The 25711-nt window shown below is 40.4% G+C and overlaps 1 protein-coding gene across 2 annotated transcripts in view; it reads left to right on the forward strand.

Annotated features, from left to right (window-relative positions):
• The window catches only part of RAP1GDS1 (Rap1 GTPase-GDP dissociation stimulator 1), a 149945-nt gene that overhangs the window by 62432 nt on the left and 61802 nt on the right, over nt 1-25711 (forward strand). For both annotated transcript variants that reach the window (XM_089691643.1, XM_089691644.1), the window contains exons 2-3: nt 4725-4832; nt 24017-24139. In XM_089691643.1, coding sequence (XP_089547769.1) covers nt 4725-4832; nt 24017-24139 — 231 coding nt within the window. The remainder of the gene's footprint in view (nt 1-4724; nt 4833-24016; nt 24140-25711) is intronic.

Below are 25711 nucleotides of genomic sequence, written 5' to 3' on the forward strand. Positions count from 1 at the left end.
TTTTCTTCCTGCACATGCTGTAGGTCAAGCACAACAAAGCATGATATGTGTGCACAGTAACCAGTCACAGTCAGGTCCATAAATATTGGGACATCAACACAATTCTAACATTTTTGGCTCTATACACCACCACAATGGATTTGAAATGAAACGAACAAGATGCGCTTTAACTGCAGACTGTCAGCTTTAATTTGAGGGTATTTACATCCAAATCAGGTGAACGATGTAGGAATTACAACAGTTTGCATATGTGCCTCCCACTTGTTAAGGGACCAAAAGTAATGGGACAGAATAACTTTCACTTTTTAATACTTGGTTGATCAGTTTAGAGCAGGGGTGGACAACTGTGGCCCTCCAGTTGTTGGTGAACTACAAGTCCCATCATGCCTCTGCCTTTGGGAGTCATGCTTGTAACTGTCAGTTTTGCAATGCCTCTGGGACTTGTAGTTCAACAGCTGGAGGGCCACAGTTGCCCACCCCTGGTTTAGAGAAATGGGAACAATTAATGGTGGCTACTGTTTTTAATGTTCTTTGAGCATGGTCTGGCTTTATGAAAAAAAGCCTGTATTGTTTAACCACTGAGCCAGTTCTGACATTTCTCATGTAACAGAATAGAATGGTGGGTGTTGCAATTTTTCTTTGTCACACAATGTGTACATTGGTTTATCAAATGAAAATTTTCTGGAAAAAATAAGAAATTAATGAAGTTTAGTGCACACAAACACTATAAAATACCCAATTTTTTTTGTAAAATATAAAAGGTGTTACACTGAGTAAATAGATCCCTAAAATTGCGTACACGTGTCTAACAGCGGCAAACTACGGTATCTACAAATCTACATAGGGGACGCTTTAGAAGCCTTTACAGGTCACCAGTTTAGACTTACACACAGGAAGTCTGGCACTAGAATTATTGTTCTCACTCTGACATTTGCGACAATACCTCACATGTGTGGTGCAATCGCTGTTTACATATGTGTGCAGGACCTACAGGTGCAATTGCATTTTCTCAGGGGGTGGGGACCTTTTTTTTAAACTTTTTTTATTTTTTTTATTTTAATAAAATTATTTTAATCTGTACCTTGGTGAGTGAAATAATAACAGCAAGGTTAATTATTCTCCCACCTGCCACACAATGGGGATATCACTCCTACAACAGTCAGTTGACCTGTGATGGCTGTATGTAGTGAGGGTCAGTTGGTGCATGTTTCAGGGCTCAATCACACCATAGTGAGCAGCCATCAGTTTTTCCTTTTCTCTTTGTACTGCAAGGGCACAACAAAATCAATTGTTCTTTATGTGCCCTGTTCACACCACAAAACTAGTATCGCGTCCAGATTTTTTCTGCGCAGAAATCTGTAACGTATATTAAACACATTGCAGTGCGCTTCTAAACTGATGTCTCTGCAAGTGATAGCTGCCCGTCCTTTTCCTTGAAGGCAGTTGGTACAGTTGTTGATATGTCTTCTTCTAACCTCTCTAAACCTTTTACCCAAGTCAAGTTGCTTCCTGCACCTTCTTCTTTAGAATACAGTGTAAAAAAAGTTATAAACCTGCACTGTGTCTATTTATATACATACCATACAAAACAAAATGTGTTTGGACTTCCATTGCTTACAATCAGACCGATCAACTGTAATATAAATTAGGAATGTTCTTTGCACTGTTAAAGATTCAAATAAGATTGATGGACAAATTAAATGAGACTGTTGTTCTGTGCAGATACTGATTATTCTAAATCTGTGTGAAATTATTATTGATTAAATTGCTGCAAAATAAATTGCTTCTGTTTTCCTGACAATTTTTAGTTGTACTGTTAACCACTAGGTTACAAGTGACTTGCTTCTGCCACTTGACTAATTCAAAATGTCAGAGTAGGCAAAGCTTCTTTATACTGTATATACGTGTGTGTGTGTCAGTCTTCTTTGACTTCTACTCATGGCTTCTCTCTTGAAAGCATCTACCTACTTTCCCCCCCTAGCTCATTGATTTCATGGAAAATTCCTCTGTCTATTGGCAGTCCATATGCAATCTATATCAGATCCTTTGCTTCTGCTGACTCTTAAACTCTCTTTTCATATCACCATGGGTTTTCTCACATTTTGACTTATGCCAATAGAAATGAATTGATACTGATACATAGTATCTGCTGAGTGAAAACTTTCAATATCACTATTCAGCAGGATGACAAGAATAGGCTTGAGTGTAGGGTCCAGTCTTGCTTTGCAGTCAGCTTCTGGTCTTACATTGGGCACAGGGGAGAACTGAACGCTCATAAGTTGCTCTCTAGGCAGTACCACCTATGTTCAGATTTGGTACTTGCTAGGGTAAGGGGTTTGGATTGCTGCTGTGGATAGGTCTTCAGCTATCACAGTAATGATGAGCTCTTCAAATCACCACAAATATGTAGGCCCTAATGGTGGCTAAGACGAGGATTTAAGGAACCTCCTAGTGTTCCTTGTCTTCGCTTACAAGAGCTAATGAATGTTGCTGTGGATGGTTTCCAGGTTGCTGCCTTTGGATACACCTGGACTGGAAACCGTTTACAGCAATGGGACGATATGCAGAATTACAAGAAAAGGTTGTGGTCAGACAAGAGGCCATGTCTGGTGGTAAATGGGGATGGTCAAAAAGAGGCAGAGGTCGTTCAGAAGTTTTAGAAACTGGAACAAAGGTCATGAGGCCAGGAGCACTTGAACACATGGACACTTGGATTTTGCAAGTGCCCAGTAACAACTAAATCTTTGTGCAGGGGAAGAAGAAAAAATGTCAGCCAGCATGGATCCTGAGTGAGAAACTGGCTGATTCTGCAGAGACTCACTTGCAGCAGGTACAGCTGGGGACCTCATCAAAGGTCGGCGAACTGTGACACCTACAAATCCTTTGAGCTGTCCCCTTTATCTCCTATCTGACTGCAAATTAAATAAGTTCACCTATTGTAACATGTTACACTCATATACAGGGAGTAACATGTTACTGTAGCACCGCCCCCCCCCCCAGTCCTGCACAGCACCAGCAGTCTGCTGATCACTGTTGCAATGCTTTCCAGGCTCCAAAACAAAAAAATAGTAAATACACATTTTTTACCTGCAAAAAGTGATTTTTTTGTTTTAAGTGAACTTAACTTTTAAAGTGATTGTAAACTTTTTTTTTATTTTTCTGCTATTAATAAAATTGTTATACTTACTGCTCTGTGCAGTGGTTTTGCACAGAGCAGCCCCAACTCTCTATAGATTAAAACAGCATGGCTCGACCCCACCTCCAGCTCCCTCGTAACAGCAATGGATTGACAGCAGCAGAAGCCAATCTTCCCTGTGAGGGTGAAGATTGGGTTTAGGTAAGTATAAAGGGTTGCTGGGAGGGATCCTGTGGCACCAAAGGTTTGTTTTTTTGTTTTTTACCTTAATGCATTCATCTCTCTTAAGACTCCTTTCACACGAGTGGACAGGTGGACCCCATTTTTCAGGCAGACCCAATCGGTCCATCCATAGACGTATATAGACTGGTGGGTGTCAGCGGGCAATAGTCCGCTGACATCTGCCAGCATCTGATCCGATCCTGTACACCAAAAACAAACAGATGGGGATCCGTTCCCCATCTGCCCAGTGAATCAGATCAGATGGCAATCGGGTGGAAGCGGCCTGTTTCCATCCTACCGTCCATTGAAATCAGCGGGCAGTGTCTGTGTCCACTCTGCAGCAGCAGAGCAGACAGAGACTTGTCATCTGCCTGCTCAGCAGGGTCAACGGAGAGATCCTCTGCTGAGCAGGCGGATCACGCTGACAGATCCGCCCCATCTGAAAGGGGCCTAAGACTTTACAACCACTTAAGTTCATGGTGCTTCAAAGACCACCTGACTGGACATTTAAAGTGGTTGTAAAATCTAACACATGCCCAGCGAAGTGATTGGCCTTAGATGATACACAGAGATGAAACAAATTCTCCTACGTAAGTTGTACCTATCTATCTACAGTCTTCTCTCTACATCCGTTCAAAGTGCTGAATTTATAAAGCTTCTGAAAGTGTTCAGAAAGCAGGGATTGGGAAGCTGAATTACGCTACTATTGCACAATTTCTACACAGAGCTCAATAAGCAGATCTCTGTGAGCTGATTGGAGGGAAGATGCACACTCCCCTCCACACTGCTCACAGGAACAGAGCTGAGGCTATCAATCTGTTGGAGGTCACTTCCCTGTCACCATTTTTCATCTTGGTGTCAGGCAGACTCATCAGAAGTGATTCATGCTGATAGCAAAATAACGAAGCAGCAGGCAGGAATGACACTTTGTGCTCTTAATTGTGACAAGTACACACTATAGAGGGATATCCTTTGTTCATACAGTATTTCATGTCTGAGGTTTACAAACACTTTAAGGTATAAGCAGTCATATTTTAATTACCAGAGGTCATCTACATACATCTACTGCTTTAGGCTTGTATCTACTTGCGTGTTGTAAATGTCATTGATTAAAACAATTAGTGGCCTTTCGTGACAGTGGGCATAAATATTAATGTGGCATTATTGCTTTGCTAATCAATACTGGAACATCTTAATCGCCAACCATGATATGGCCACATAAATATACACAGTAAGATGTGCTTTAGAATACTCATTACTGAGCTTTAGATTATGGTTTATTTCAGTAAAAGGGGTAATACAAGACTGAAAACTAAATGCAGGTTTGCTGATCTTTTTCCTTTTTTGTTTAATGCTTATGCTGCAGATAATTTAAGTGACACCTTGGAGAAGTTGAAGCTAAGTGGATCTGACTGCACATCTGACAAACTAGATGGATGTTTGGATTGTCTGCTTCAGGCACTTGGTCAAAACAGTAAGTTCCAGAATCATCTTTCTACTAATTACATAGCAGCATCAGTGTTTAAATTGATTTTTCTTGTGATGACCTGAAAATCCTACCAGATAAAAAATAGAGTAGGAGCAATTTTCAGGAATATTCCTTTTTTTTCGATAAAGCCCTACAGGTAAATATACTATATATAAAATAATATTACTAGCAATATCCATTAAACTTGTAATCCTGCTGTCCAGTATAAGATCTAATACAGTGCTGAGTAGAACTTAGTGGAAAATTTATGGCGCAATGGCGTTTACTTCATGGTAATCAAGGATGTAAAATGTCAACCTGTTTTATTTTTGGATTCTTGTGGGTATTTCACATTAGCAGTAACTATTTTTTAAAGAACCATAGAACCTTAGATAAGGACCAGAAAAGCTTTTCTAAGTGCTGTTGTCAGTTACAAGAAAAAGTTTGTAAATTCTTCAGTATAACCTTGATTTCTGCACGTGGGGCTCTAAAATGTGGTCTGATCATTAACCTAGCCACCAAAATAGAGAAACACAATTTACTTTAAGCCCAGCTTCATCTATGATTATATCAGTACCAATAAATTGTAAGTGCAGGGTACCATGTTGACTCTCCCCTTCCCTGATGGGTCCATGTCCATTTCTCTCAGCGGTTAACTGAATAATGCTAAGTAGAGGGTTGTTACTGGATTACAGAGTGGGTGCAATGCTGAAGACGAGGCGAGCATTGCAGAAAGAGCTACATTTTAAATTTTTTTTTCTTTAGAATTCCTAGGCCATTTATATATAAATATATATATTTACATATAAAAAAGTGTATGTATGTATATATATGTGTGTGTGTGTGTGTGTGTGTGTATATGTGTATATATATATATATATATATATATATATATATATATATATATATATATATATACACACACAGTGCTCAGCTTAAATGAGTACACCCCAACAGATTTGTCAGAAAACCTTTACATTCCTTTCAACATTTTCTATGAAACAAAATACTCCCACAAATATGGGCCATTGATTGCAATCAAAATTTGTCCATTTGCAAACACAAAAAAGTATTTTTCATAACAAATTTATTCAAGACTACGTTGCAAAAATTAATACACCCCAATGAAAGTCTTAGGAGCAAAGCTAAATTTTACATAAAATACTAATTAACAGGAATTCAACTACAGGTGCGTCTAATTATTCATTAAACAAGTGTCCAGCAGACAGGTGATTATAAAAGGGCGTTACTTAACAAAGAAAACTCCTTCCCATTTTATGCTGTCAGCAATGGCACCACGTGGAAGAGAAGTGTCAAAAGGCCTGAGAAAAAAAATTTCTTTACACAAGAAAGGTGAAGGCTACAAAAAGATCAGCAAACCTTTACTTATCAGTCAGAATACTGTACCAAAAGTGATAAAAAAATTTAACAAAGATGGAACTGCAACCATCTCAGAGAAATGTCCAGGTCTTCCACGGAAGTTAACACCTTGACAGGAACGTCTTCTGATAGAAGGGTTGAAGAAATTCGCCATGAAAGTTCACTACAGTTGGCTAAAGAAGTAGAAAGCCAAATTGGGGTGATTGTTTCTTGTGATACAATGCAGTGTACACGGCAGAGGAATGGCATGCACGGGTGTCGTCCATGAAGGAAGCCTCTCCTAAAGCCCAAGCACAAAAAAAGCCCACCTAGAATTTGCCAGGGCTCATGCTGAAAAGGAGTACAAAGAAAAATGCATGGTGCCTACAGTGAAACATGGTGGTGGCAGTGTACTTCTGTGGGGCTGCATGAGTGCTGCTGGTGTCGGGGAGCTGCATGTCATTGATGTTATAAATTCACGGATGTACTTCTCTATATTGAATGAGAAGCTGCCATTACTCCGTGCCCTTGGTCGTCGTTCACTTTTCCAACATGACGATGATCCAAAACACACACCTAAGGCCACTGTTGCATTTCTGAAGAAGAACAAGGTGAAAGTGAGTCAGTGGCCAAGTATGTCTCCTGAACTGAACCCAATCGAACACCAATGAATAATTCTGAGGAAACAAGTTGAGCATCACTCTCCATCCAGCATCGAGGCTCTAAAAGAGGTCGTTCTTGAAGAATGGAAAAAGATAGATGTTGCCCTATGTCGCCAACTTGTTCATTCCATGCCTATAAGACTTGGTGCTATCCTTACAAATCATGGAGGTCATGCAAAATACTAGATGAAGTAGTTTTTGTTGAGGGGTGTATTCATCTTTGCATCAACTAATTTGAGTAAAACTGCAGATTTTGTAATCTAAGTTATATTAATCTTGCTTTCATGTGATGAGCTAAACAAATGTTCTATGAAACTCCATTTTTTAAACTTTTGGAAATTGTCCTTGTGTTCATTGAGATATAGATTAAAATCATATATAAATAAATTTGACTTGGGCTTTAAAGTGAACCAGTGCATTTCCAATGCAAAACCTGACTGTCTCCTAAAAAAAAAAATGTTTATATTTTGAGTACCTTGCTAGTACTGTGATAGCTAGTTGTGCAGTTGAGGCAATAGAGCAGCCTCAATCCACAATGCTTCATCCACCATGTTAAATGGCAAGAATGAGAATTTGATGTCACTGTGTGGTGGCGTTTCCTTCTCTTTGAACACACATCTTCTTTGTTTCTGCCAAAGAAGTTCACCTTGTTTCCTCGATGTACTGAGCACTTGTCTCAAAAGACCTTTTGAAACCACAGATGTACAGTGTTTTTGAAGAGCTACAATTTCCAGTGTTATGCCCTTTAATGAACACTCTATTGGCTCAGCTCTTCATGTAGAGGACTCTGAGGATGTGTTTGTGGGCATTTTGTAGGTAGCTGAAGAGCATCATGCTAATAGGGAGTGTTGTTGGTAGGCATAAGGCTCACAGTGAGCTCTGCAGGAATATTTGAGCACATACCACTAGTATGGTGGCATCACTAACCACTTTTAGGAAATAAAAAGAGTAGAATACCAGAACAGGTACTTGCATATAGAAGGGCCAAAACCTGTTTTCATAAAAGAAAGAGGTGCATGCAAAGGACTGTTCGAAGTATAAAGCTGGGTTTTTAACTCCACAAGGCACCTTTTTATACTTGTCACAAACCTCAGTACTGGGTCTTAATCTTCCTATAAGTTTTTTATTTTATTTATTTTTATTTATTACAGGTACTTATATAGCGCCGTCAATTTACACAGCGCTTTACATATATATTGTACATTCATATCAGTCCCTAACCCTCAAGGGGTGTACAATCTAAGGTCCCCAACTTACATTCATACATACACATACTAAGGCCAATTTAGACAGGAGCCAATTAACCTACCAGCATGTCTTTGGAGTGTGGGAGGAAACCAGAGTACCTGGAGGAAACCCAGGCAGGCACAGGGAGAACATACAAACTCCAGGCAGGTGGTGCCATGGCTGGGATTCGAACCGACTACCCTAGTACTGCCAGGTGGAAGTGCTAACCATTTAGCCTCTGTGCTGCCCTATAAGTTAGATTACTTAAAGTGATACTAAAGTCTTATGTTTTTGTTTTTTTTAATACCAAAGATGTCATACCTGTTCTGTGCAGTGGTTTTGCATAGAGCAGCCCGGATCCTCTTCTTCTCAGGTCCCTTGCCAGCGCTCCCCTCCCTCCTATCAGGTGCCGCCATAGCAAGCAGCAAAAGAGGCACTCAAGCAGGCACGCTCTTGAGCCATGACTTTGCGTGTCCATTTCCAACAGAGCCATGGGTCGGTCCTGCCCCTCCCTCTCCTGATTGGCTCACTTGCTGTGATTGACAACAGCAAGAGCCAATGGCTCCCGCTGCTGCCTCAGCCAATCCGCAGTGAGTGTCCCTGGAGAACCAAGGCTCTCGTGGACATCACTGGATCGGAATGGGGCTCGGGGCTGGGTAAGTACTACACACAGATGTTTTTTTGCCTTCATGCATATATTGCACGAAGGTATAAAACCTTAAACCTTTAACCCCACTTTAAGTTTCTGGAGTTTAACTTTAAGGAGTCTCACTGACTTCCATTGTTTAACAGTCTCTAATATTGTACCTCCAAGCCACTATATGGTATATTTGATTACTATAAACATATTAGTCTACAACAAGAAGCTTGTTTGAAAGCATGGGCTCAGCTGGATTGATGTACAGGTAAAGCAAGACTCTGCTCGAGCCTTTCTGAAAATTATTACGAAAGATCACATAACTCTCAATTTAGGCTAAGGCTTGGCTATACATTAAAGGCATCATGTTCACTTACTGTAAGGCCTCCATTTCCCCTGGTACCCTGATACAAATAATTCAGAAAAAATGAGGAAGGGTTGTAACAGCGCAAACACTGCAATGTCCTGGGAAATGGTAGTATGGGGCGATCGTGGTATTAGTGGCTACTGTATGAAGAGCGTAGGATTCTGTGTGGCACTGAGAGCAAGGCTTCCAAATAAGCTGTAGCAACCTCTGTAGATGAGAAAAAGGAGAGAAGTGCCTCTAAGTGCAATAAGTCTTTTTATTCAAGTCTAAATGTAGAAACACTCACATGTGTGAAGTAATCATAAGCTTAAAAACCGTGGTCAACAATAGTTAACGGTGGGGTGGTAGAAAAAGGAGCGCACTTCCGCCTTCCATGGCCAGCGCATGCTCCGAAACGCGCCGCAGTGCACCCTGGGATCTGATGTCATCACGGCCACGCCGCCGCTACGTTCCAGCGTGCGTTCCATCTGGCTCTGAGGGAGGACGTGCACGCCGGCCGGCCTCACCGCTGTTCCCCTCCAGCCACCACGCTGTTCCAGCTGAGACCTGACCTCCCCACATCGCAGTAAGATGACGGCTCTTCACCCGGGTTACCACCCCACCGTTAACTATTGTTAACCACGGTTTTTAAGCTTATGATTACTTCACACATGTGAGTGTTTCTACATTTAGACTTGAATAAAAAGACTTATTGCACTTAGAGGCGCTTCTACCCTGATACAAATAAGCAAACATGCTGGAAATGCCCTGAACAATGAACTTTTTCATAGTAAAGTATGAAGCTAAAAGTATTAGGATTGTCTGATTTATGTTTCAAGACCACAGAGCACCTTCAGTACCTCATAAACTTCCCAGATATCTAGGTGTATGGTTCACATAACTTTGGGGCTGGACTAGTAATTTCCCTGGTAAACAAGCATCTCCCCTACCTGTATGAACCATGCTGCTACAACTCTGTGTACCAATACATTGCTGTGGGGATGTTGATGCAGGGTTTTTACATCGCTGCCAATCCTAGGTAAAGCACTTCTGAAGCACAAACTGAAGATACTGTTTATTTAATGTTTTATATTCAAAGCAATCCCTGTGAAAAACAACCCCCTAGAATCTCTAGTCAGGGCCATCTTGGGTAAGGATAGATAATTCATGTAGCAGTTACTGGAATCCATCTGCACTTAGCTAAGCTAGGCAGGAGGGTGTGCTCAACTGAGAAACCCCTCCACTCTTCGTCCAGATGAAAGAGAAAATGACCATGAAGACTCCTGGCATTTTGGCCAAGGCCAGAAACCAGGAAGCTACTGAATAAATGTAAAAAAAATAAAACTGTAAAAGTAATCTATTTACTAATGCTAGTAGCATACGCATTTAATTTAGGTAATGTTGATTTGAAAAGGTTTAGTTCTGCTTGAAATAAAGGAATGTCAAAACATCAGTGTTTGCAATGGCAACACCTAATGCGTTATAGTTTTGTACAGATTTGAGATGTGGCTGCAGTGGTGATGTGGCCATGAGAGAAGCCTTGGAAAAACAGATTACCTCTTCTGTCTATCTCCTATGGCATGATATCTGCTTTTAACACCCTGCTGCTCTAACATTTCATTAAAAGTTTCAGGCTTGGCCAAATTACTGTTGTCTTTTCAGTGCCATCTCATGCACAGTATAAATTCTTAGAGCACTGGGCAAATGGCAATATAATTGTGCTGTTTGAGGGAACCTGTACGGAGGGGAACACTTCAGCTGCGGTTGCTGACCTCTCTTTTTGGGGCTGCTAATTGCCTGCTTTTCCAGTTGGCTCAGTACTTTGAGACACGGACCTGGTTTGCTTAGTGACTAAGGGAATTCATATGAAACTAGTTCAAAACCATTTTATTAAAGTATGTATTCTTAAAGCTGAAGTGTAGCTAAGAGTAAAAAACTAAACTATAAACTGAAAAATTAGCACAAGGGACATAACTTAAAGTCAGTAGGATGTGTCCCTTGTGCCTATTCCCCATCTTTTAGTAAAAAGACTCCACCGTTCATGCCTATCCAAGTTAATACAGCCCTCATGAAGAGAGCGTCACTATGCCCGTCCTTTCATGTCATTTTTTCCATACATAGAAGCAGTACTACAGCTTCTATGAATAAAACATTATTTGAGAATGGAGAACCAGCAGGTGATTGAAAGGGTTGCCCCCTACATTCATAGATCTTGTTTCATTTATAGAATCTCTAGTACTGGCATTCTGGTCATCACAAAGCCAAAGTTTTAGTTTACCTGGAAAAAAAAATAAAATGCAAAATAAGTACTAGAGACATTATTGACCATCAATGTGATGTGTCCATTTTTGCTGCTGTGTCTTCATTTGGTAGAAATCTTTCTCCTTCAATTCCCTGCCCACCCACACTGCTGTAATTTTCTGGTGCTGCAGGGGTTAATAAAACTAAGAGAGCTGCCACAGGCTTTTATTAAGAGTATCAGACTATGGCCGCCATTTCTGTCCAGCTCCCCCATTCATAGAAGCTGGCACTACAGTTTCTATAAAAAGAGGATGGGTGGATGATTAAAAGGTTCTGCTAAATGAGGACACAGGTCCTCTGGACACACTAAAGGGAAGTAATGTTCCTTGTGCTTATTCTCTATATTTTTTTTAGGCAAAAATAGGATCAAGGATGTAACATTTCTGAAGCCAATACCTCATTGGGTTTCAGCATATCTGGTAAAAAAAACACAACCTAAAAATACATTTTATTATTATTGGGATCGGGGAATCAACATGTATCTTAAGGCTAGGTTTGCACTAGTACAGCTGCGATTTCATCTGATTTGGTTGCATTTTTTATGTGTTTTTGATACTACTGCGATTTTTGGTAGTGGAAAGAGACAGGATGCTAGTTGTTAAGGAGCCTTAACCTGCAATAATGCATAAAAAAAATTGTGTACATTTTTTTTTTTTTTGTGCGTCTAGGTACCAAAATTGCACTGCAGTCACACCAAGGTAGCGCAGGACCCTGTTCCAAAAATAGATCATGTTGTGCGGCACTGATGTGAACAGGCGCCATAGAGAATAATGTGATTTCCATTGTCGTGATTCTGTGCAATGCGAAGTCACATCTGAAATCGCACTAGTATGAAGGCTGAAAGTTACAATGCATTCTCTACTCTTTTGGCAATATTTATTATATTACTATCATAATGACTACTAACAAATAATGACTTCTGAAGAGCCCCAGTACACATTTAGGCTAGGTTCACATTTGTGCGAGCTGGTTCCCGCTGTGGGTCCGCGCCTGTTCCCGCAGATGCAACCAACCGCACAGAAAAAGGCACTGGATGCACGCAGGTGCCATTAATCTTAAAGTGGTTCTAAAGTCTCAAGATTTTATACCTTCATGCATTCTTTGCGTGAAGGTAAAGAACCTTCTGTGTGTAGCAGCGCCCCCCCCCCCCCAACACTTACCTGAGCCCCCTCTTGATCCGGTGATATCCATGAGATCCTCAATTCTCCAAGGACTCTCACTTCTGATTGCCTGAGGCAGCAGCGGGCCACATTGTATCAATCACAGCCAATGAGCTGAGAGGAAGGGGGCAGAGCCAAGTCATGGCTCTGTGTGTGACTGGACACACAGAGCAGCAGTTTGGGAGCGCGCCTGCTCGGGTCATTCCATAGCAAGCAACAGGAGAAAGGGGCCAGGAGCACCGGTGGGGGACCCGTAAAGAGGAGGATCCTGGCTGCTCAGTGCAAAACCACTGCACATAGCAGGTAAGTATAGACTTGTTTGTTATCTTTGCGAAAAAGAAACCAAGACTTTAATATCAATTTAATAGCACATCGCACACTCTGGAAATCGCTCCGGCAGTGGGAACTGCACTGAACTTGCAGCAGTTGTGTGGACTGCGATTTCTTAAATGCTGCAGTTACCTTTTCCTTGTGTTTTAGGAGGCACAGCAGCCCTTTCAAATAAATGGGCTTCTGTGCTCACGCAAAATGTGGCTTGCAGAGCCATATATGTGTGAACCTAGCCTTCAGGATGTACATTCAGACCATGTAAATTACATTGTGGAAAATCTTAAAGTGAACTGGATGGACTTTTGTCTTTTTTCAGCCTGACTAACTATGTGATAGTAAAGTGGATTTGTTTATGTTTTACTTACAGGTAAGCCTATACACCCTGTTCCAAATTATTATGCAAATTCTATTTAAGTGTCACAAAGATTAAGTATTTTGTTTTTCGGTTTAACTCATGGATGACATTGGGAGGTTTATTTACTAAAGCTGGAGAGTACAAAAGTAGGTGCACTTCTGCATACAAACCAATCAGCTTCCAGGTTTTATTGCCAAAGCTTAATTGAAGAAGCTGAAGTTAGAAGTTGATTGACTGCCATGCACAGCTATACCAGATTCTGAGGGAACCAGTGTTAGTAAATCTACCCTTGTGTGTCAGGGCTCTTTTGATCATTGAAAACAATCTCGGACACCTGTGATAATTAGATTGGCCGGTGAGCCCAATTTAAGGAAAAACTACTAAAGGAGGGTGTTCCACATTATTAAGCAGAGCACCATTTTCAAGCAATATGGGGAAGAAAAAGGATCTTTCTGCTGCCAAAAAGAGTGAAATAGTTCAATGCCTTGGACGCAGTATGAAAACATTAGATATTTCACAAAAACTTAAGCGTGATCATCGCGCTATTAAGAGATTTGTGGCTGATTCAGAGCACAGACGGGTTTGTGCAGATAAAGGCACATTGAGGAAGATTTCTGCCAGATCTATGCATTGGATCAAGAGAGCAGCTGCTAGAATACCAGTACATAACAGCAAACAGATATTTGAAGCTGCTGGTGCCTCTGGAGTCCCACGGACATCAAGGTGTAGAGTCCTCCAGAGTCTTGCAACTGTGCATAAACCTTCTATTCGGCCACCAGCAAGGCGGTGGTGGAGTCATGTTTTGGGACGGAATCATGGGAACAGAGCTGGTCGGCCCCTTTAGGGTCCCCGAAGGTTTAAAGATGACCTCTGCAAAGTATGTGGAGTTTATGACTGACCGCTTTCTTCCCTGGTACAGAAGGAAGAACTATGATTTCTGGAATACAATCATCTCATGCTGCAAAGAATACCTCTGCATCAATGGCTGCTATGGGGATAAAAGGAGAGAAAGTCATGGTGTGGCCTCCATCCTCCCCTGACCTCAATCCTACTGAGAACCTTTGGAGCATCATCAAGCAAAAGATATATGAGGGTGGGAGGCAGTTTACATCCAAACAGTAGCTCTGGGAGGCTATTCTGACATCTTGCAAACAAATTCAAGCAGAAACTGTCCGAAAACTCACAAGTTCAATGAATGCAAGACTTCTGAAGCTGCTATCAAATAAGGGGTCCTATGTTACAATGTAACGTGACCTGTTAAAATGTTTAAAAAGTTAAAATGTTGTTAAAAGTTTGATTGAAATAGCTTTTGATTTCAGTAAATATGCTGCAAACGCAACAAATGACAATTTTCAGTTCTTTACAACCTATAAAGTGTTTTGAAACTTACTGTGCGTAATAATTTGGAACAGTGCATTGGAAGTTTTTTATGTTTAAAAAAAATACTGTTATCATTAGGAGGTTTGTTCAATAAAATTTGAATTGTACTCTTAATAGTTGATAATATGAGAATTATGCTGACTGTTATTTATATCAATTATTTAGGTAAATGAGAAAAATATCATTTGCATAATAATTTGGAACAGGGTGTAATAAGGCTTACCCATAGGTACTGTAAATATCTCCTCAATGTGCACCGTTTGTAGCACTCCAGTTGGTGGTAGGAACCTATTTTATGTGTTCAGACATTAAAGTAGATCATGGCCTTGTGGTAAATGTATGCTTATATAGCCTAGCCAAAAGTTTTTGTACCTGCTGAGATCTGCCCTTCGTATGTAAAATTAGCTCCTCTGGCAAACCTGACAACCAGAGTAATTGGCTTTCAGCATATGAACTGCAGCTCTTCTGTGCTAGTTTGTGTCTTCTCTGATCAATTGGTTAGTAAAATGATAAATGGGATATATTGCTGAATACAATGTATGCATTTGATCTAAAGTAACACTAGTTATCACAAGACTGTCCCTGGTTTAGCTACAAAAAGCGTATATAATGACAAAGGTATTGTGAAGGTGTGAACATTCGGCTTGGTCCTTGTAGAGGAAACAGCCGTGAGCACTGAAGTGGTTAAGTGAACTGGATTTTCCACGTCTGTCTCTTCTCTACCAGAAGAGTAATAAATATATTTAACACTTGTTTAGTTAAGATTGCGCTTGGTTCTATTTTAACTTTCCGTATGTCCTTATTTGACCCTGGTAACATTAATTTACATATTGAGCTACATTTGTAAGCAGCTTAGTTTGTATCCTTCTCATGCACAGTTGGTTTCACTCAAGTTTAAACAGAGACATTAGAGCTGTGGGCTTAAAACCTGTTCATCATGGCTGCACAGATAAATGAGACATTGTTTCAGTCTTCCAACTGCAGTTATTTTTATAATAACAAATGGTTGGAACAGTTTTTAGCTGTTGCGAGTAAATGTAATTTTAGTGCCATGACATAGATGCTTTTAACTAAAAAGATTCTCTTTAATGAGACATCCAGGGTCTAAAAGACCCTGCATGTCTCCACTGTGCTTCTCGGGATGTAATGCAGTGCAAATTGCACTGCATTAATAGATTGTAAGCTCCAAGGAGCAGGGCCCTCCCAACCCTCTTGTATTGAACTGTATCTTTGCTGAATTGTCTCCCTTTATAGTGTAAAGCGCTGAGCAAACTGTTGGCGCTATATAAATCCTGTATAATACTAATAATATTTACATTATTTCCGGAGCCTCGATGGCTGGGGATACTGTCAATGGTGACCCAGAAGTGACGTCCTATACATCACTTCGAGATCAGGAACAAGAAGGGGTGCAGCCGCCTAAATGCTTCCAACTGGCAAGCCCTGCTGCTTGCCCACAGCGGGGCTAAAATTTAAACAAAAACTACCTGCCCGGCGCCCAGAACTACATGTCCCCGGTGTCAGGCGATACAAATCTCACATCCCTGCATGACCACCCACCTAATATTGAGTAGGTCCCCCATTTGGCACCAAAACAGCCCTGATTCATAGAGACATGGACGCTATGAGATCTCTAAAGGTTTGCTTTGGTGTCTGGCACCAAGCTGTCAGTAGCAGATCCTTTAGGACTTTGCCAGCTTGCCTTCTTCCCATAGTGCATCCTGGTGCCATCTCTTCCCAGGCAAGCAACACACATTCAACTGGCCATTCACATCAAGAAAACAAGATTCATCAGACCAGGCCAGCTTCTTCCATTGCTTCGTGGTCCAGTTCTGATGATCACATGCCCATTGTAGGGGTTTGGGGCTGTGGACATGGGCCAGCATGGGTATCCTGACTGTTCTGCAGCTACAAAACCCCGTATGCAGCAAATTACAATGGATTGTGTGTTTTGAAATCCATCAGCATTAACTTTTTCAGCAATTTTCAACTACAGTAGCTCTTCTATTGGATCGGACTACCCAGGTCAGCTTTCACTCCCTATGTGCATCAGTGCAACTTGACTGCCCAGACCCTGTCCCTGGTTCACTGGTTTTCCTTCCTTGGACCACTTTTGATCTCCTGACCACTGCAGAATGGAACTTCCCACAAGAGCTGCAGTTTTTGATTTGCTGTGAACCTTTCACTGCCAATTCACCACCTCTATCCTGTCCAGTCGTCTCCTTCAGGGATACTGTGACAGTTCAAGCTGGGCCCTGTCTTCCCCCTCCAGTCCTGGCTGCTGTTCATAAAAGGTGCAAAGGGACTCCGCAACGTCACTGTCCATGCTTCCACACCCCCACCCCTGCCCAAACATTTGAGCTAGGCCAAGCTCAGCAGAGCTTGATTGAGCCCGGCTGACTTCGCTGACAGTTTTGAAGCGGGCCTGCTGCAGTATGTTTTATGAGTGGCTGCTGTCCGTAATTGGCATTTTATGGTCAGTTTGCAAATTGCCTGCAATTTACAAACTGTACATTTGTGGACAGTTATCAATTCTGGTTGTAAATGGTCCTTTGCCCTCTCCCTTGCTCTTTTTCGTGGGCACAACTTCTAGAGTTTTTAGTTCCTCTTTAAAAAGTATCACAATTTTACGTGTATTTACTGTGTGGTTGATGTAAAGTAAAGGGAAAAAAATTGGATTGCCTTTATTACACACAATTTAAATAAAATCAAGGAATTCAAAGCAGTAAGATATTAGGAGCTCAGTCTCTTAAATATTGCATTAGGTAATTATTCAAACATGAAAGCAAAATAACATATAATAATTTCTAAACACACAGTCCAATTACAGTGTCACAATAATATATATTGTCACAATAAAGTCAGCCATCCTCCTTTGTGCCATCAATCCCTTTGGGAACAAATTTCTGTTTTTCTGTGTTGCTGTTGCTAGGGATTGTCTTTTATTTGATTTTTTGGATGGCTGTGGAGATTGTAAGTAAATGATGTAGTATAAGACTTTGAAAAAATAATTAATTCCCTACACGTTTGGCAGACAGAAGATAAAACAAGGTAGATTTATGTATGTGTGTGTGTATAGAGAGTGTGTATATTGTGACAGTCTGTCATTGTGTAAAGATACAGATAGTGTTTCAGCAGTGAAATGGTTCCTGATCAGGTGGAAGACTTACTGGAGACAGGTGGGTGTTGCGTACAAAAGAAAGTATCCTTCACTTTGGTTAAATTAAGTTCACACCATGAAGGGAATCAACAAAGAGTGGCACATGCATAAAGTCTGCACCACTCTTCTATACTGAGAATATGGAGCAGATCCAGCTCCATATTTAAAATGGGTGCAAACCCCTTTGCTAATTAGGAGAGATCTGCTATGTTTTCTATGCCATATTTTCACCAGATGCATCTTTTAGAGCAGGAGAGCTAAACAGTCTGTTGCTCCAGCTCCCACTACCTACTGAAAATTCTAAGGTTGCCAAGGTTAACAGTCAGAAATATAGGCAGAGAAAAGAGTTTGTGTTTAGAGGGCCTCAAGTGCAGACCCCAGTGCTTCCAGTGTGCTGCACAATAGCAGCTTATTTTTGTGCGTTGAAGTATATTACATCGAGGTAGGCTGCAAGGCACGTCAGTACCTGAAAATGTCTGTCCTGCTGTATGTTTATACACACCAAAGAGAGTGAAAGTTAAAAAAAAAAAAAAAAAAAAAAGCCCCATCATTAGTGTCATTGGCTGTAATAGTCATTCTTGGCATTGGTATCGTTGACCTCAATAATAGCCTTCAGCACTGGTGTCAGTGACTGCAGTAAAAGCCCGCACACTGGTAGGTAGTGGCGATACTGTTTCAAACCCCCTTCACTGGTAATCTGTGGCAATGCTGTTAACCACCCTCCCCTCTTAACCTACTTCCTGCACTGATGATCCCTACTTTAATGGTCAGTGGCAATGCTGTTAACCCCCTTGAATTCCCTCCCTGCTTTGATGGCCAATGGCAGTGCTGTTAACACCCCCACCCCCCCCCCCCTGCATTGGTGGTCATTTGAGATTTTGTTAATCCCCCTGAATGCCTTACTTGCTTTGATGGTCAGTGGCAGTGCTGTGAACCTCATTCATTGGTGGTAAGTGGCAATGCTATTAATCTCCCTGAACTCCCTCCTTACTTCAGTGGCAGTGCTGTTAACACCCCCTGTGCACTCTAGTGGTCAGTGGCAGTGCTCTTAGCTCCCTCCTTAGTGGCAGGGTTCTTTAAGCCCACTCCCTGTTTACCAACCAGGTTTTATGCTCCTGCACTGCTCTCTCTGATGGTTTTAGGCAGAACTACATTTCTAGTGTGTAGCAGACATCACCTAGCCTGGCAGTATTTGCTTCTTTATACTGCCTAGTATGAGAAAACATAGTGTGACATAAAGAAGAGGGAGTGGGTACCACCAAAAAAGAAAGTATTTGCTCCCTGAAGATAAAAAAAAGCAGACATTTCTTAACAAGCTGGTGGAGAGGTAGAGAAGAATGGTATGTTTAATATTCAGGTTAAGGTCTTCTCTAAGTATTGATTTTTAAATAATAAAAAGTGGAATAATAAAAATGATACTGTTGCTGCATATTGTGACAAAAAATGTATTCATGCAGAGTTGTAAAGTATCTGAGAGGTCTGCTTTTATCTGATTTCAGAGCAGCCCTTTGCTTGTTCTCAGTCTTTTCTGTTGATATACCGCAGTGTCTTTTTGATGTCTGTTCTTTTTCTTTTTATAACTGTGTCACATTGCAGCAAGAAGACTGAACCCAGTGGTTGGTAGAGGTTGTAAGGTGTGTCAGAATGGGACTTTATGAAACGCACATCTTGCAATAATATTAAATGATAATTGATATAGAAAAGAATGGAGAACTGCAGTGGACAGCAAGTGTGATGCCAGATGACTATTAAAATTTGGTACCTTTCGAATCAGAAGAAGACCTCTTTCTATCTGCTTTGCTCATACTGAATAAAGTTTTTTATTTTTAGAACATAATCCTGCTATTGAAATTAAAAAATAATTTGCGCTAGTAAATAAATCACAATTATACCTATAAAAATTAAACACATTTTGTCAATATGAATCATGAATATAAATAAATAACTGAAAAAAATATAAATAAATAAATGAATAATATATATGTTTCCAAAAGAAGTCCAAAATGAGATGTGTAAATTCAAGTCCAAAAAAGGTGCACAAAAGTATAACAATCCACCACCAAAAACACTAAATGAACTCACCAGAGCTAAAAACATTTGAAGCATATATTGCTCTGGGGGCGATTGGTTAGCAGAGTAATGAACCACTCATGGATGTGTCTTCAGGGAGTAATATTCTGCAGAACCCGGCTCCAAACAGACCAATGTAAAGGAGGCAATGCTCTGTGATCAAATACCACTAGGGAAATCCACTTCTCCAAGATATTATCTTATTCATATCCAAAGAGGTTATGCCAGACACTCGGAAGAAACAACAACAGCTTCATAGTGCAGTATTTTTAAAAACAGCTTCATTTATTATGCACTCATTGCACTTAACTCAAAAGGTGTCCCAGCCGACACCAGCGTTAACAGCATATAGGAAACACAATGAAACGAACCCAGCCACTCGTCACATGCGCAGTGGATCACTGGGAAACGTGATGGCGTCACATCAATCGAAGCCCCGCCCTACGTGTTTCGTCATCGATGTCCTCACGGAGCACTTCCTATTATATCAGGCCGCTTCCTAGTTTATTTTGAAAGATTGTTCTGAGATTTCGTGGAGCTAGCTGGAGCTGTCAGTTGTTTAATAATGGTCAAATTTTTGTTGGAGAGATTTTCCATCAGTTCCTGTGTGGCCTTGAATTCGTGTACCCATACCTGTCTTTCTCAACCTCTTAACTCAAAGGAACCCTTGAAATAATTTTCAGGTCCCCAGGAACTCCTACTAAACATAATTTTACTTACAGCTCATGGTACTTTGTAAAACAAACACCACCGGCCTATCAAACACACACACACACAAAGAGGTGCTGAATACCAATAAAAGCTTCAGATGTATGAATGTGGTGACTTCACCACGCTTCTGTCCTACGTGTTATGTCACGCACCACATGACTTCATCAGGGATAGCTATCAGTTATAGTTGTTGTGATTTGCTTTTTAAAATTATTTATAGTACCATTTATTTGCTTATCACTCATTATTACTTATTGCTTGCTGATTTGAGGGGTTGGTGGGTGTATTTGTTTATTTAATAGTTATCCAGGCTTTACTATTTACTTTATTTGTGATTCATTGATATTCTGATTTCTTTTATATAGTTTTTTATTGTGTTGCCCGCTGACTTGAGGGGCTGACGGCTATTACCTAATTTATTTACCTTTTATTTACTTAATATAGTATTTATTTACTGATTCACTTGTGAGATTGATGTATTTGCACTCATTTTTATTAGGTTGATATATCACAGAAGTTTTTATTGGTATTCAGCACATCTTTGTGTTTGATAGGTTGGGGGGTGTTTGTTTTTTACAATTTATATTTGACCTTTTTAGCGATCTAGCAGTGCAGCACTATATAAATTTTCTTTTCCTTTTTGCATGAGGGAACACATTTGGGTGCTGGCAGCAGCTCAGGTTGTTTAGTGTGGATTTTTGGCAGCACATGAAAATTTTCTTTTTATTATTATACAGGATTTATATAGCTCCAACAGTTTGTTCAGCGCTTTACAATATAAAGGGAGACAATGCAGCAACAATACAGTTCAATACAAGAGGGTTAGGAGGGCCCTTTTCATGGTACATTCACATGATCCGTAAATTTAGAAAAATCAAATAAAAACAAAAGAATGTGACATACCTTGAGCATGTGACACACATGGCAGTTTCTTTTTAGCACCCACTTGCTGTATGGCACAAAATACTTTTTTCATTATTATCCTTGAAAGGACATGAATAATAATTACAAAAAAGAAATGCAGATAGCCAAAATTATAGTGTCCCTTAACACTAGTGGTGATGTCCAGTAACGCTAGAGGTCCAGCGATGCCCAGTGGAAAATTTCAACTTTCCGTTGGTGGTCAATATGGGTGGGAAATCCATTTGCCACAGCTTAGAGGGGCTTCAGCAAAAATAAAAAAAAAACTGTAGCTGCTGACTGTTAGTAAACCGACACTCTCCTCTGTTCAAGGATAAAGTGCTGTCCTCACCTGGGCTGGTTCTTCAGTGTTCTCCAGGTCCTCCGCTCTGACATACAGTCAGGTCCATAAATATTGGGACATCGACACAATTCTAACATTTTTGGCTCTATACACCACCACAATGGATTTGAAATTAAACCAGCAAGATGTGCTTTAACTGCAGACTGTCAGATTTAATTTGAGGGTATTTACATCCAAATCAGGTGAACGGTGTAGGAATTACAACAGTTTGCATATGTGCCTCCCACTTGTTAAGGGACCAAAAGTAATGAGACAGAATAATAATCATAAGTCAAACTTTCACTTTTTAATACTTGGTTGCAAATCCTTTGCAGTCAATTACAGCCTGAAGTCTGGAACGCACAGACAGCACCAGACGCTGGGTTTCATCCCTGGTGATGCTCTGCCAGGCCTCTACTGCAACTGTCTTCAGTTGCTGCTTGTTCTTGGGGCATTTTTCCCTTCAGTTTTGTCTTCAGCAAGTGAAATGCATGCTCAATTGGATTCAGGTCAGGTGATTGACTTGGCCATTGCATAACATTCCACTTCTAACTCTTAAAAAACTCTTTGGTTGCTTTTGCAGTATGCTTTGGGTCATTGTCCATCTGCACTGTGAAGCGGCATCCAATGAGTTGTGAAGCATTTGGCTGAATATGAGCAGATAATATTGCCCGAAACACTTCAGAATTCATCCTGCTGTTTTTGTCAGCATTCACATCAATAAATAAAAGAGAACCAGTTCCATTGGCAGCCATACATGCCCACGCCATGACACTACCATCACCATGCTTCACTGATGAGGTGGTATGCTTAGGATCATGAGCAGTTCCTTTCCTTCTCCATACTCTTCTCTTCCCATCACTCTGGTACAAGTTGATCGTGGTCTCATCTGTCCATAGGATGTTGTTCCAGAACTGTGAAGGCTTTTTTAGATGTCGTTTGGCAAACTCTAATCTGGCCTTCCTGTTTTTGAGGCTCACCAATGGTTTACATCTTGTGGTGAACCCTCTGTATTCACTCTGGTGAAGTCTTCTCTTGATTGTTGACTTTGACACACATACACCTACCTCCTGGAGAGTGTTCTTGATCTGGCCAACTGTTGTGAAGGGTGTTTTCTTCACCAGGGAAAGAATTCTTCGGTCATCCACCACAGATGTTTTCCGTGGTCTTCCGGGGCTTTTGGTGTTGCTGAGCTCACCGGTGTGTTCCTTCTTTTTAGGAATGTTCCAAACAGTTGTTTTGGCCACACCTAATGTTTTTGCTATCTCTCTGATGGGTTTGTTTTGTTTTTTTAGCGTAATGATGGCTTGCTTCACTGATAGTGACAGCTCTTTGGATCTCATCTTGAGAGTTGAGAGCAACAGATTCCAAATGCGAATAGCACACTTGAAATGAACTCTGGACCTTTTATCTGCTCATTGTAATTGGGATAATGAGGGAATAACACACACCTGGCCATGGAACAGCTGAGAAGCCAACTGTCCCATTACTTTTGGTCCCTTAACAAGTGGGAGGCACATATGAAAACTGTTGTAATTCCTACACCGTTCACCTGATTTGGATGTAAATACCCTCAAATTAAAGCTGACCGTCTGCAGTTAAAGCACATCTTGTTTGTTTCATTTCAAATCCATTGTGGTGGTGTATAGAGCCAAAAATGTTAGAATTGTGTCTGTCCCAATATTTATGGATCTGACTGTATTAACTGCGGGCAGCCAGCTGTGACTCCTTACAGCTTCACAGCCAGTTTACCACTGCGCATGTGCGAGCAACACTGCACTTTGTGAATGGTTCCACAGCCTTCTGGGACATGTGCCATATCCCAGAAGGTTGGGGGCAGAAAAGGAGGCGGAGAAGTTCCCATGGATCCGCCGGCGTAATTTGACCAGAAGTGGGTAATCAGATTTGTCAAAACCAGGTACCTGCCCTCCCATCCCCTCCCAAAAAAATATTCCAAATGTGGCAGAGGAGGGGGGAGAAGAGTAGAACTTCCTCTTTTGGGTGAAGTTCTGCTTTAAGGAACCCCCAGCAACCGCAGGAGAAACCCTGGAGTTCCGCACAACCCTGGTTGAAAAAGGCTGTTGTAAAGTATCAAAGCTGTGTTTTAATGACTGGAAAGCCTTAAAAAAAAGGTTGAAGTTTGAAATTCAAGTGTGTTTTCTTCAATGCTAAATGTTGGTGGGAAGAACCTATAACAAGGTACAAGTCATAATCTGTCTGTATTAAACTGTTTTAATGTTTTCTTTTAGATATAGAGAGCAGTGAAAAAATCCAGCAGAGTGGAATCCTTCAAGTCTTTGCAAGTCTTTTGAATTCACAATCGTCCTGCGCAGCAAAAATAGCTCACATCATAGCAGAAATAGCAAAAAATGGTGAGGTTTTCCAAGAGAACTTTATCTGCTGGAACATCTTCAGTTATTCATCTCATTTGTCAGTATGTTTTAATTCATTTTCATTTCATTTTCTGTTGTTAGAGCTAGTTCTGTTACTGCCATTCACTTTTAATTTACCTTTCTAGATATTTTGTTGTATTTTGTGTGTGTTTATCACATAAAACAACCTTTATGTGGCACTACAGGCAATCATTAAAAGCTACCTTTTAATCCAGCTTCATCAATCATTACAGGGAAATGATAAAATGAATTTTGGTCATTGCTATTTTATTTATTTTACGTTGCTGTTTTATGAATTGATGCTTTATACCTTTTTTAATTATTTGAATGAAAACTTTATAACTAAAGGCAAAATTTTTTTTTAAGATAGAGAGGAGAGGGGGTAGAAAAACTGTCTGTGACCTCATTAGGGAGACTGGCCCTCTATATTTTTGTCCTGTTTCCCATTATTGCAGAGAGTAAAAGTGAAAGAAATTCCAGTGTTTTGGCTTGTCCCAAGAACAGGAATAGAGGGGAAATCTTCCAATGGGACACTAGTTCTGGTGACATACTGGGACTCCCTCACATCCTATTTTGGCTATGGGACAGAAAGTGAAATTTCCCCAAAGGAACAGTATTGAAAAAAACAAAAAATAAAATACATGACAGTTTATGCATTATCCAGGCTGAAAAAAAGTTTTGCCTTTTAGTTTTACTCGAATTTATGTTCTCAAATGAAATTGTTACATTTTATCAAACATATTATCTACAGCAATTTTTAAGTTAAAACACACATTTTCAGTCAGGTGACTTTTTTTTTGTTTGAAAAGCTTTTTTTTCTTTTTTTTTTTTTCTTTTAAAGCTCAGTTCCAGGCACAGATACTGTATGTTGGGAAAGTTCTGATATGTGAATAAGTGTTATTCAGGTGTAAAACATTTCTTTGGGATGGATAGTACAACTCACTGTACGTCCAGCCTTCTCCAGATATGTGAGTTGTGAGTCTCATAGACTGCAGCACTAGTGTTGTTTTTCTGCCCTCCTCTCCCCCTGGTCATGTACTAAACGCTGTGTATGGCCAAGCCAAGGCAGTAGCACTGCAGTCTGAGGCCTCTCAGATTAGGAGTTGGACAGGAATACAGCAGGGACTGTACTATCCAGGATAAAGAAAAGTATTGATTTTACAGTACAATGTAGCAGTGACACTAAGTGACTTCTGGTTCTTTTTCTGTGGGATTACGGAGTAGAAGTATGTGTGTGTGTACGTACACACACACACACACACACACACACACTTTAAAAAGTCTACACACCTTTATTAAGATGTCAGATTGCCGTGATGTAAAAAAATGAGTCAAAGATAAATAATTTCAGCACTTTTTCCACCTTTAATGTAACCTATAAACTGTAGAAATCAGTTGAGCAACTAACTGAAATCGTTTAGGTAGAGGGAAGTAGAAATAAAAAACTAAAATAATATGGTTGCATAAGTGTGCACAACCTTAAACTAATACTTTGTTGAAGCACCTTTTGATTTTATTACAGCCCTCAGTGTTTTTGGGTATGAGTCTATC

This window comes from Staurois parvus, unplaced genomic scaffold, assembly GCF_062004578.1.
Source record: "Staurois parvus isolate SC_StPar_1 unplaced genomic scaffold, SC_StPar_1.0 ptg000566l, whole genome shotgun sequence".
NCBI lineage: Eukaryota > Metazoa > Chordata > Amphibia > Anura > Ranidae > Staurois > Staurois parvus.